General features: G+C 67.4%; 1 protein-coding gene across 1 annotated transcript; it reads left to right on the top strand.

The window, feature by feature from the left end:
* The first annotated feature begins 352 nt into the window (after positions 1-352).
* On the top strand, positions 353-7,913 carry NUDT14 (nudix hydrolase 14). Its single transcript, XM_022575921.3, has 5 exons — positions 353-547; positions 3,590-3,633; positions 4,231-4,295; positions 4,497-4,734; positions 7,571-7,913. Exons 1-5 carry the CDS (start codon positions 371-373, stop codon positions 7,809-7,811), a joined length of 765 nt encoding a protein of 254 aa, XP_022431629.2. The 5' UTR covers positions 353-370; the 3' UTR covers positions 7,812-7,913.
* The last annotated feature ends 3,528 nt before the right edge of the window (positions 7,914-11,441 follow it).

Genomic DNA, 11,441 nt, shown 5'->3' with positions numbered 1-11,441 from the left:
TATGGTCAGCCCCAGTGGGGGAGGCGTCCGCTCGGCTCATCTCCCCTTCCCCCAGAGCTGCGCTGCGTCTCCCTCCCCCCAACCAGGACGCCCAAGTCACCCCCCGACTCCAGCACCGGCGGTCACCTCTCAGCTCGTCCCCTCCAGTTGCTCCCGCCCCGCCCCGCCGCACACTCGGCTGACCCCCTCCCTGTTGCGGGGCCCACCTGGCGAGCCCCCCTCCCTGCTCACACCCTGCGCGACTCCGGGAGTGCCCCGCGGTCACGAGCCCCCCACGTGCACGGGGACCGGGGCAGGTGCTACCTGCGCGCTGGGCCCGCCCTCCCTGCTCGGCGCCGCCCCGCGCCGCCCCGCCCCGCGCGCACCGGGCATGCCCAGAGCCCGGTCACACGCCCGCCCGCCCGCTCGAGTCCTGAGCGGACCCTGCCCGCGTCCGCCCCGGGCCCGCGCTGCCCCGCGCGCCGCCATGGAGCGCATCGAAGGGGCGGCCGTGGGCCGCTGCGCAGCCTCGCCCTACCTGCTGCCGCTCACGCTGCACTACCGCCAGGTGAGCCCGCCTTCCGCGCCTTCCGCGCCTTCCGCGCCTTCCGCGGCCTGACGCCCGCCCCGGACCCCGCCCCGGACCCCGCCCACGCGCCCATGGCCCCGCCCATGGCCTCGTGCCCCCGCCCCGCGGACCCCGCCTCTTCGCCGAGCGCTCTGCCCGTGAGTCTGCGTTCGCAGACCCGTTGAGCGTCCGGCTCTGGGCAGGGACACCTTGGGGGACCACTCATTCCTCCAAGGAGGCTTTGCTGGGCCCCGGCCCTTTTTTGCGGTGGGACGTGTTGGGCGCCCCGGGGATCAGGGAAAGCTTCCTGGTGGTCTCCGTTCTGGGCAGAGGAGGCCCGCGATGGAGCTAGTGAGCCCTGGAGAGCCTCTCCAGGTGGGCTACCTGCCGGGGCGCCACCTCCTCCTGCCGGCCCGGGAAGGGAGTGCAGGACCACACCGCCTCCCGTGGCGCTGTGCAAGTAGTAGGCTCCCAGGAAACACTTGTTTGTCCAGTTCGGGCCCCCACCTTTTGCTTGCCGCTCCACCGAGTCCCTCCACGCCATCCAGGTGAGGACTGCACTCCTCCGAGTCTGGTGCAGCCCCTCCCTGCCCCCTCAGTTAGGACAGGTGGGCAGGTCTTTGGTGCCCCTCTGCCGGGCTGTCCCTGGCCTGCAGCATCCTGTGGCCCCCCCTCCTCCCCAGGCCCGTTACTCTCACTTACCTGTGAAGCCCTCTCGACGCCCAGCTTGACAGAGGCTGCACTCCCCTCCCCCTCCCTTGTCGCTGCTGTCCCGTTGGCTCTAGGGGACAGGGAATCCCTATCCCCAGGATGGACCCAAGTTGGCAGCACCGGCCTGGGGCAGAAGCCAGGGTTGGCTGAGGGGCAGAGTGCAGGGACACGGAGGTTGCTGCCCTTTCCCTGGTGTTGGCCTGGGGCAGGGATGCCGAATTGTGGCTGCACAGCCTCCAGGGGCTGGGGCTCTGGGGCCAGCAGCAGATGGGCACAGGGTGATCAAGGCACGTAACCGCTGTGGCCTATGGCTGTGGCACCCTCCCCCACTTCCTGTGGAGTGTGGATGGGTGCTGGTAACCAAAGCTGAGCCCATGCGGGTGGTAGGCTGCGATGGACACAGGCTGGGGGCCGGGGTGGTGTTTCCCAGGGGCCATGGGACACTGGGCTGGGTGGTGAACGTCACTGAGGGGCATCTGCAGCCTTTGGTCAGTAGCCACCCATGGCCAGGGGAGACCTGGTGGATGGACAGACAGACCAGCCAGAGGCAGGGCACCCGCGTGGCTCTGAGGGTGAGGGGATGTGTTTAAACTCTAGTCCTGTACCTCCCTCCCAGGGCCCTGGAAGATGAGCCAGGCCTGGGTCCTGACCCTCTGGGAGGGGCTGGCTGGGCCTCAGTGGGCCCCTCTGGACCTTCCCCTGTACCCTGCCTTGGCTGGACCTGAGGGTCTGACAGATGTTTTGATCTTGATCCAAGAGGGTACCTGAAACCAGCACGAGATGACACTTACCCTGAGGGAGGCAGGGGGCACAGCTGGCACATGGCAGACTGGGGGGCAGGCCTTCCCCGGAGCTCATCCTGGGGGGTGGCTGGCCCTGGGGTGGCCAGATTGCAGGCAGGCCCAGGCTTGCCTCTTGGGGGTGGTGTCTCACAACGGCCTCCCGGGCAGCCCGACCTGCACAGGGCAGGCCATCGGCTCTCCCTCCTGCTTGAAAACCGAGGCTCCTGCCCGTCCAGATCACCTCCGCCTTCAGGCCCAGCTCAGACCAATGTCCCCAGCTCCCCTCAGACCGGCATGCGGGCCTCTGCCTGTCAGGGCCCACTGCTGGGAATGAATGCCCTTTCTTTTCTGTGGGGCCTGGTGCAGTGTCACCTCCTCCAGGAAGTCCCCACACAGGCTGTTCCTTAGTGTCCTTCCTCTTTTGCAGCCCCGGTTGCCCTTTCGGTGTCTCTGGTGCTCAGATCCATGTGTGTTTCGTGGCTCGGACAGGGCCCCAAGTGTGGGGCCAGCAGCTCGCCAGGGCGCAGGGCTGACCCAGTGGCTGAGCAAGCCGGTGGTGGGCGTCCACAGGGCTGGGCTCTAGGGCCCCAGGGCCAGCCCCATCCTCAGAGACCCCTTGGGGAGGGGTCAGGGCCAGGCGGAACAGCCCGGAGGACGGGAGCCTACCTCACTTAGCGGTGTCCCGCTGGCAGGGTTCTGGCCCCTCATGCCCCCTGCCGGCTGGAGCCCCGTAAGCTTCGGTTCTGGCCGCCCCCGGTGGTGCTGGCCCAGGCCCCGGCCCCCCGCACTGCCTTTTGTTCACTGAATGCTGCTCAGAGCCCTGGGAGCTGCTGGGACGGGGCGTCCAGGGTCGGGGAGCAGGGGGGTGGAAGGAAGTGACAGAACAGCAGGACCACAGGACACAGGACAGACAGCCCGAGACAGAAACCGGGCCGGGGAGAGGGTCATCCACTGCCCAGTCATCATCATTGAATCGTCACGTCCTGCGGGCTGAGCTCCTGCCCGGCGCGGGCACACCCTTCCCCAGCTGCTCCCGGGGCTGCTGCGCTCTCCGGAGGCCTGCCTGCCCCTCCTGCCCTCCTGTCGCCCTTTGTCCAGTGGCCCAAGGGAGCTTCAGCAACGAAAACCTGATCTCTGCTCTACCCGCTTGGGACCCCTCCTGCCCCTCGCCCTGACTGTGAGGACATGTCACGCCCGCCTCTCCCCACACCCCCGTGGCCCTTCCCGCACTTGGTGGCAGTGTCGTCTCTCTGCAGCTTCTCGTGCTCACCTTGTGCTGGGTGCTGGCTCATGCTGTGCCTGGGACGCCTTCCCACCCTTTGGCCCGGTTTTCTGCCTCACCCCTTGAGAGCATCAGGCTGTCCTGGACTTCCCTGCCCACCCTGGCGGCTACGCCCTGCCCCACCCGCTGCAGCTCGTCGCTCCCGATGGGCCCGGGCCATGACTGGCCGGGTACGGTGGGTCTGTGTGGCCTTCTCGCTCCCTGGAGCACCTCCACCCGCGCTGCCAGCCCTTCAGCCCTCCCTGACCGCTGCCCTGCCTCTTGCAGAATGGTACCCAGAAGTCGTGGGACTTCATGAAGACCCATGACAGGTGAGGGCCCAGGCTGGCTGGCCGCCGGGGAAGCCCCAGGCTGATGTCTGCAGGGACACCGGGCCCAGGGGCACAGAGCCCCACCTGCCTCTGAGTGTCTGAAGTCCCCACTTTCCCTGTCGTCTCACTGAGGGGTCAGCCTGAGGCCTGGAGCCTGAGCTGGGTCCCAGCTCAGGCCACCTGGACCACCTCTTGGACCTGAGAGAAGCTGCCCAGGTGCCCTTGCCCCCGAGCGTCAGAAGTATGGGCTGGATGGCAGCGTGGCTTCAGGAGTGTGGCTGGCGGCAGCTGGCCAGCAGGGGCCACGTGTCCCGTCAGTCACCCGTCCTCAGCTGCTGCCACCCCCGGCCTGCCCAGCTGCCCAGCATGTCCTTCCCACCCCCCGGCCCCCGTCCTGCCAGCTGGAATACAGGAGGCCTGGGTCCTGGCCTGACTGTGTGACCCTGGCAAGCTGTGACCCGTCCTGGGCCTCAGTCTGCCCATCTGAGCAAGGGACACCACCTTCCTGGGTTGTGGAGGAGAGGAGGTGGGCTGGGCCCCCAGGGGGGTGAGGTGAGGGGGCTGCTTCTGTGCTGAGCTGGGTCCCTCCCCCTGCAGTGTGACCATTCTCATGTTCAACTCTTCTCGAAGGAGCCTGGTGTTGGTGAAGCAGTTCCGGCCAGGTGAGGCGGCCCAAGTGGGGTATGGGGGGAGGGGAGGCCTGCAGGCTCACGTTCAGGCCCCTGGTGTCCTAGGGTCAGAGTGCAGACGTGGGGAGAGGGCTCTAGAGGAACTTGAGGCCCGGCAAGGGGGTCTGGCCAGAGCGGGTCACGTGGAGCTGGCCACCACAGGGCGGTGACTGCGGTCTGCCTTCCCCCAACCAGCTGTGTACGCTGGCGAGGTGGAGCGCCTCTTCCCGGGGTCCCTGGCCGCCGTGGACCAGGACAGGCCCCGGGAGCTGCAGCCGGCACTGCCTGGCTCGGCAGGGGTGACATACGAGCTGTGCGCCGGCCTCGTGGACCAGCCCGGGCTCTCGCTGGAGGAGGTGGCCTGCAAGGAAGTGTGGGAGGAGTGCGGCTACCACCTGGCCCCCTCCGGCCTGCGCCGGGTCGCCACGTACAAGTGAGTGGGGCTGGGCCCATGGGCCTGCGGGGCTGGGGAAGGGCCGTCTGTCGCCAGCGCAGCCCAGGGGATGGGCCGAGCTGCCTGGGGGAAGGTTGGACGGAGCGCACCTCAGGGCGTGATCTGGGCGGGAACCGGGGCCCTCGGGGCTAGTCCTGCAACCTGCTTGGCCCGTGCCCTCCACCGCGGGGCGGGGCGGGGCGGGGCGGCCGGGCTCTGGCTCCGGTGGTAGCTGATGCTAACAGGTGCCTCTACTTCCTGTGGGATTAAGCGCCGGGCGCTGGGGGCGTGGCGAGTCACAGGTCTGCTCTGACAGCGGCCCAGGGGCGAGGGAAAGGCCAAGTCCTGGGCCGGGGTTGGGGGGCTAAGTGCGGCCCGCCCCCACCAAAGCCCGCCCCTCATTCCCCCGTCCCAGGACAGGATGTCGGGGTGCAGCCCACCCTTGGCCTGAGGATGTCACAGTGGGTCCCTGACCTTGGTGAAATCCGGGGGCAGCAGGAGAGTCTCACGGTGTCGCCCTGATGCTGAGCCCCTGGCGGCCTTCCCCAGAGGCGGATCCGCCCTCCTCGGCCCAGCAAGGGGCCGCTCAGTGTTGGGCCTGGGCCCCCCTCGGCGACACCCAGGGCCTCGTCCAGGCGCCCCCGGTCTGGGGGTGGGGGTGGAGTTTTAGTCCCGGGAACTCAGGCATGGGATTTCTACACCAAAGAGCCAGACATCTTGGGGTGAGGGGCCTCAGTTACCTGCGGGCGTCCTCCGCGTGGCTGGCCAGTGGCCACGTAGCCTCTGAGCCTTTGGGCTGGCGGTCCGGGGGGTCAGGAGGATCCAAGGGGCCTGACCTCGGGTAGGGGGTGAGCCAGCGGGCAGGCCAGGAGGAAGGCAGGTGGAGGTGCCTTGGAGGATTGGGGTCCCCCGAGCTGGTGAGTCTGGGGGAAGTCCTGGCAGAGGCGCTGCACGGCAAAGGCTCAGGGGCAAGGGGACAAGTGGCCCAGGCCTCTGGGCTACGGCCTGATCCTGAGGGTGCTGGGTGCCAAGGAGGGCTCTGGACAGTGAGTGGCCTGCTCAGACTGCACTTTCGAGGTGAGGGTGGCTGGCTGTGCAGAGGCAGGGCCGGACGGGGCTGGCGTGGAGGCCAGGGCAGCTCTCCCTGGGAGCCCGACGGCGGGCTGCATGAGCAGGAACTTGCGCTGCCCTGGGGTGGGGCCCACGGCTTCCTTCCGTGGCCCGGGGGGGAGCCAGGCCACTCATCTGCCCGGCCCAGGTGACAAGGCCCAGTGCTTGTCTGAGATCCCCCAGCTGAGGACGTGATTGAGTGAGCAGGGAGAGGCAGTACCCGGCCTGGCGGGCACATTCTTCTCGGCGCCGGTGTCCGTCACATGCCGGCGGAAGCTGGGACTGGAAACCCCACAGGCCGCTGCTTCCATCAAAGGCGCAGGCTGTAGCTGCCGCCGGAAATGGGCTGTCAGGAAGGGTCCGAGGGAGATGAGGGGCGGGAGGGTGGAGGAAGCAGCTGGGTGAGGTCAGTCTGGGTGGGGCCCCCGCCTGGGGGTGGGGAGCTTGGGGAGTGGGAGGGAAGCTCCTCCGGCTCTGCTCCCTGTCCCATGTGCGGGGCGCACCTTGGCGCCGCGTCCACCCTGCAGGCCCCGGCTGGCCTCAGCTAACCTCCTGGGATGGCCTGGGGTCTCCCTGATCCCCTGGACGTCTCCCCAGACACCCTCTGCCTCCCCTCTCCCCCAGCAGACCATGCTCAGCCCTCCCCTCCTGTCTGTCACCCCGTCCTCATGGCCAGCTGTCACCATGGCTGCCCACTCGTTACCTTCCCCGGCACCGGTCTGGGCCCCTGCCCCCTGCCTGGGTGCCTGTCCCCCTCCTGGTGGCCAGAAGCCCCCTCCTGGCCACCACCTAGGGAGGGAGGGGACTCCTTGACAGTCCTCTCCAGCCTGTGAACCCTGGTCCTGGCCCTGGGGACCGCGCCGCAACCCGCCGTGAGCCCCAGCTCCCCACCCAGCCCAGAACAGGCGTCCTGCGGGTGCCCACATGGGAGTGCTCGCAGACCCAGGCTGCGCCGGCCAGAGCCCCGGCTGCGAACCGGGGCCCGCCGTGCGGGGAGAGGCCTGGCTGAGGCCAAGCATGAGCAGAGTGTCGGTGCGCAGAACCACCCGCCAGACTCAACGGCTTTCAGCGACGCCCATTTACAACCTCGCGGTTGCTGGGGGTCGGCAGTCTGCTTGCTGCGGACTTGGCCCACCGCTCAGGGTCTCGCAGCCTGACCGCCAAGCTGCGGTCAGGCGTTGGCCAGGCCAAGGTCTAATCTGGGGCTGAGGTCGTCTTCCCAGCTCCTCGTGGCTGTGACTGAGGGCGCTGTCTCCCACTGGCTGTCAGCCGGGGGCCCGTGGTCGGCTCCTAGCCCATAGGCCCTGGCACGTGGCCCTCTTACAGCATGGTGGCTTACCTCGTCTTCAGGTGTCTCTCTGACTCTTTCCACCTCTGACCCCTAAAACCGGCAATGAGGAGCTTGCCTGACTGCGTCAGCCCCACCCAGGGTCGCCTCCCTCTTGATGAACTCAAAGCCACCTGATGAGGGCCCTTAATTAATCTGCAGAACTCCTCCTCCATCACCTGACCCAGCCTCATCACACGGGAGCCTGACCACGGTGGGAGGTCACATCCAACATGTTCCTAGGTCTCCCCCACACTTGAAGGGAGGAGATTACATGGCGTGTGTACACTACAGGGGGGAATCTGGGGGGCCGGGGGCGTCCTGGAGCACTGCCCACCAGGGGCTAGAAGGGCTGTGGGAGGGGCAGGGGTGGCCAGCAGACGCTGTCTCCACCCGTAGGTCCGGTGTGGGACTGACCAGCTCCAGCCAGACCATGTTCTACGCAGAGGTGACAGATGCCCAGCAGGGTGGCCCAGGTGGGGGCCTGGCGGAGGAGGGCGAGCTCATTGAGGTTGTGCACCTGCCCCTGGATGGCGCCCAGGCCTTCGCAGATGACCCGGATGTTCCCAAGACCCTCGGCGTCATCTTTGGTATCTCGTGGTTCCTTAGCCACGTGGCCCCTGGCCTGGGTCCCCAGTGAAACTCCAGGCGGTCTGGACGAGCCCAGTTCTGCACACCTGCTCCGCAAGCCTAATAAAGGCTGGTGTAGCTCTAGCCTGTGTCTACTGACTCCGAGCTGTGACCGTGGTGGGCTGGGGTGCGGTCTCCGTGAAAGCCCCTCAGCTCCACCGGGGCAGAAGCCTGCAGGTTGTGCAGGGGGCAACTGGGAGTTGGCGGCTGGCAGAGGGCTAGGCCAGGCCCTGGGTAGTGCCCCAGGTTGAGTGGGGGGCAGGGAGGATGGTGCCGTGCAGTGCCACTTCTGGGGGTAGGAGAGGTTGGGGACAGGGGCTCAGCCATGTCAAGCGCTCAGGGTCCACTGAGTACTGGGCAATGGATGGAGCTGTGGCCTTAGGAGTGGTGGCTGCGCCAGCCACGTCAGGAGAGGATGTGGACAAACCCACAAGGCACGTGCTCCCTGCTTCTGGGGCCAGTGAGGGGTCCCCTCCGTGACTGGGGCTCTCAGTAGCCCTGTGTCCCCTGTGTTGGTGATGAGGTCTCACTCCACCTGCCAACCTGTGTGTGGTGTAGCCTGAAAGCCCCGTAGGACCCCTGCCTTGCACACCGGCACGCACTTGGGGCCGCAGGAGGGCTGGATGTCTGCTCAGCCAGGCACCGAGTGAGGCCTCTGTACATAACGGGTGGGCTGGAGCCCACCATGAAGAACGTGTGCTGGTCACCCCCTTGGGCAGTGCCCTAGGGGATGGGACGGGGGCAGCCTGGGTCATGGTCCACTGACCCTGGAGAGGGCAAGGTGTCCAGGGGATGCTGCCCGGCAGGCAGGTGGGGACTGGGGAGCTGGAGTGACCGGGAGCTTTGCCGTGAACCTGACTTCGTGCCCTGTGCCCAGCGTCCCCTGGGACTGGACCCTGGGCTGGAATGGTAGAGGATGCCAAGGCAGGACATGCTGCCCTGGCTTCCGCTGAGACCCTGCTGTCAGGTGGGGGCACTTCCCCGGGGCTGAGGTCACCCTGCCCTCCTGTGCCCCCTGCCCCGCCCCAGGCCCACCCCAGGCAGGCGGGCACTTTCCTTCCTGCTGGCCTTCGGAGTGTGTGTGGCTGAGCCCCGCCGGGAGTGGCTCAGTGCCAACAGCCCCCGAGCCTGGCATTCGAGGCTGCCTTGGGACAGCTGCGCCCAAGGGGCCCACTCAAGCAGCATCACCTGTATGCAAATGCCGGCTGTGACCCAGGTGGGACCACCCAGGTGGGGCCTCCTGGGAGCCCAGCCAGGCAGTGACACGCTGCTGGGGAGGGGCACTCAGGCATGGGTGTGCGTCCAGGGGGCCGGCAGGGTCGCGCTGCACTGGGGTCTTGAGCAGCCCAGCTCCGCCCCGTCCAGAGGAGGCCTAGTGGGCCGCCCCGGGCCCCAGGACACCTGGAGAATTCCCAGGGCAGCATGCCCCACCCTGCCTGTGTCTTGCGGACTGCCTGATACTCACCTGAGCTCCGCTGGCCTTCTGGGCTGGGCTGCAGGCGCTGCCCACCATCTCAGAGGGGCCCCTAGTGGGTACTGGCTGGGGCTGGGGGCTCTCTGTGCCCTGGGGAGCATGCCAGGCTCCAGCCTGGCGGGGCGGGGGCTGGGGGCAGGGCCGCGGACTTGGGTGCAGTCCAGCCCCGCACTCTGCTTGGCAGCCCGATGGGGCGGGTCAGCAGGCACCAGTGCCGGACCTAATGGAGCTGGCATTGATTTCCCGGCACAGGGGTGGGGGGGCTGTAACCGGAAACTCCCCTCCCTGGCCGCTATATTTAGCACCGCAGAACATGGGCGGAAGCGCAGCTCACTCCTGAGCCCAGCCGGCTCTGTCCAAACGCCCAGCAGCTTGTACCCCGGCCTGGTGCCGAAGCCCCCTGGCCAGGCGGAGAGGCCTCCACCTCGTCTGGGCCTTGTCCGGCACAAGTTGAGACCCATCCCAGAACTTGCCTGGTGTGAGGCGCTTGGAGAGGGAGCCCTTGGGTTAGGGGGCAGGTGGGGCGGGGAGACTGAGGGGTGTTGTGGCCCAGTGGGCCCCAGAACAATGCTGGGGGTCCTCCTGGAAGAGGCAGGGCAGCCTGGCCCAGCAAGGGAAGAGGCAGGAGCCTGGCTGCCTCTGGATCTCCAGCCCTCTGGCCCAAGGGGTGCAGAAATCCCTGTAGGAGGGGACCCCAGGAGGGAGGATCCCCTCTGCCAGCAGCCCCAATGCCTTCCCTCAAGAGGCCAGCTTCCTGTCTTGAGTCCCTTAGGTTTGGGCTGTGGCTTCTAGGGGGCAGGAGGGGGAAGGGGACCATGAGCGCGAGGGGGTTTCTGTTCCCTGGGCTGGGAGGCAGGGAGCCCATCCCATTCCCAAAGGGCCTGGCTGGAGGCAGATGGGGCCGGACCACTGTCTCCCCAGGGTTGCAGGGCGGGCGGGGGCTCCCTGTATCCCTGAGGCAGGGTTGGCCAGTGGGAAGGGCTCCAGGGTGGCCACGTCCCCTGGCAGGTGGAGCTGGAACCTTGGGATGGGTGAGCATCCCTCACTGGTGCCTTCGTGCCGAAGACGGCCCTGAGCAGGGGAAGAGCCTCAGCTGAAATGCAGCAGCTTCTGGAACCGGCGGCACAGCAAGCCCAGCGTCAGCCACACCACCCGCCGTGTGAGCTAGTCCAGGCCATCGTCTCCTCCCACAGCTGGCCAGGAGCAGGAAGCTTCGGACGAGGGAGGGGCGCACGGCGGGGGGCTCTTCTCCAGATTCCGCCTCTTACTTGCGCTGGAAGTCCCCCCTCCTCCACCTCTCCACGGAAAGGCCGGCCACCGGCCCCTCTCGTTTGCACTATGGCAGTGGCTGCCTATGGCCTCCCTGTCTGACCTCGCCCTGTGCTGCCCCTCCCCCCCAAGCCAGGGATCTTTGTGACAACGTAAATCACAAACGTGCAGCCCAACCCAGCTCAGCTGCTTTCTGTGACTTCCCGTCAGCCTTAGCAGGAAGACTCTAGCCAGGCAGGCCCAGCACAGCCGGCACTCACCACCACCTCCAGCCTCCCCCTCTGCCCCTCACCTGCTCTGCCCTGGCCATGTGTGCTCCTCGGCCCCAGGGCCTTTGCATGTGCTCTTCCCAGCCCCTCACCTGGCTGACCCTGGCCTTCCCTCTGGGTCTCAGCAGGCTTCTTCCCCATGTGCTGCTGCATGCCTCACCCTTACAGTTTGCTGTTCTGCATTGTTTGTCTATGTTCTCTGCCCACCCCACCCCCCAGCCCCCACTGGCTGTGTCAGCCTTGCTCACCGCTTGATGAGTGCAGGAGAGCGGTGGGTGTAGGACAGTGGGCATGGGCAGGGTTGGAGCCCTGGACCCCTGGGACAGAGCCTCCAGTACTCAGTACTGTCTCTGGGCCAGAGCAAAGAGGAGGAAGCCTCTCCCCGGGGAACCCCCTGTCCCCACAGCAGTAACCGCTACCCACCCTCAGGAAGAAAGCAACTGGAAGGCTCTGAACACAGCTCACATTCCCTTATTTGGTGGGGGTCACTGTGCATGGCGGTGCCTGGCTTGTGTCCTGCCCCCTCCCAGCCTACAGGGGGGCTCAGGTAGGGATGGGCGCTTGGAGTGAGCAAAGCCAGGCCCATTTCTTTAGGCCCCTGAGGCCTGGACCCGCAGGCTGGGCGGTG

This window comes from Delphinapterus leucas, chromosome 2 (genome assembly GCF_059928025.1).
Source record: "Delphinapterus leucas isolate spDelLeu-1000000601 "Yukka" chromosome 2, BTC_Dleu_Yukka2, whole genome shotgun sequence".
Classification (NCBI taxonomy): domain Eukaryota; kingdom Metazoa; phylum Chordata; class Mammalia; order Artiodactyla; family Monodontidae; genus Delphinapterus; species Delphinapterus leucas.
The sequence above is the reverse complement of the archived record's forward strand: the minus strand, read 5'-3'. Positions and strand labels throughout refer to the sequence as shown.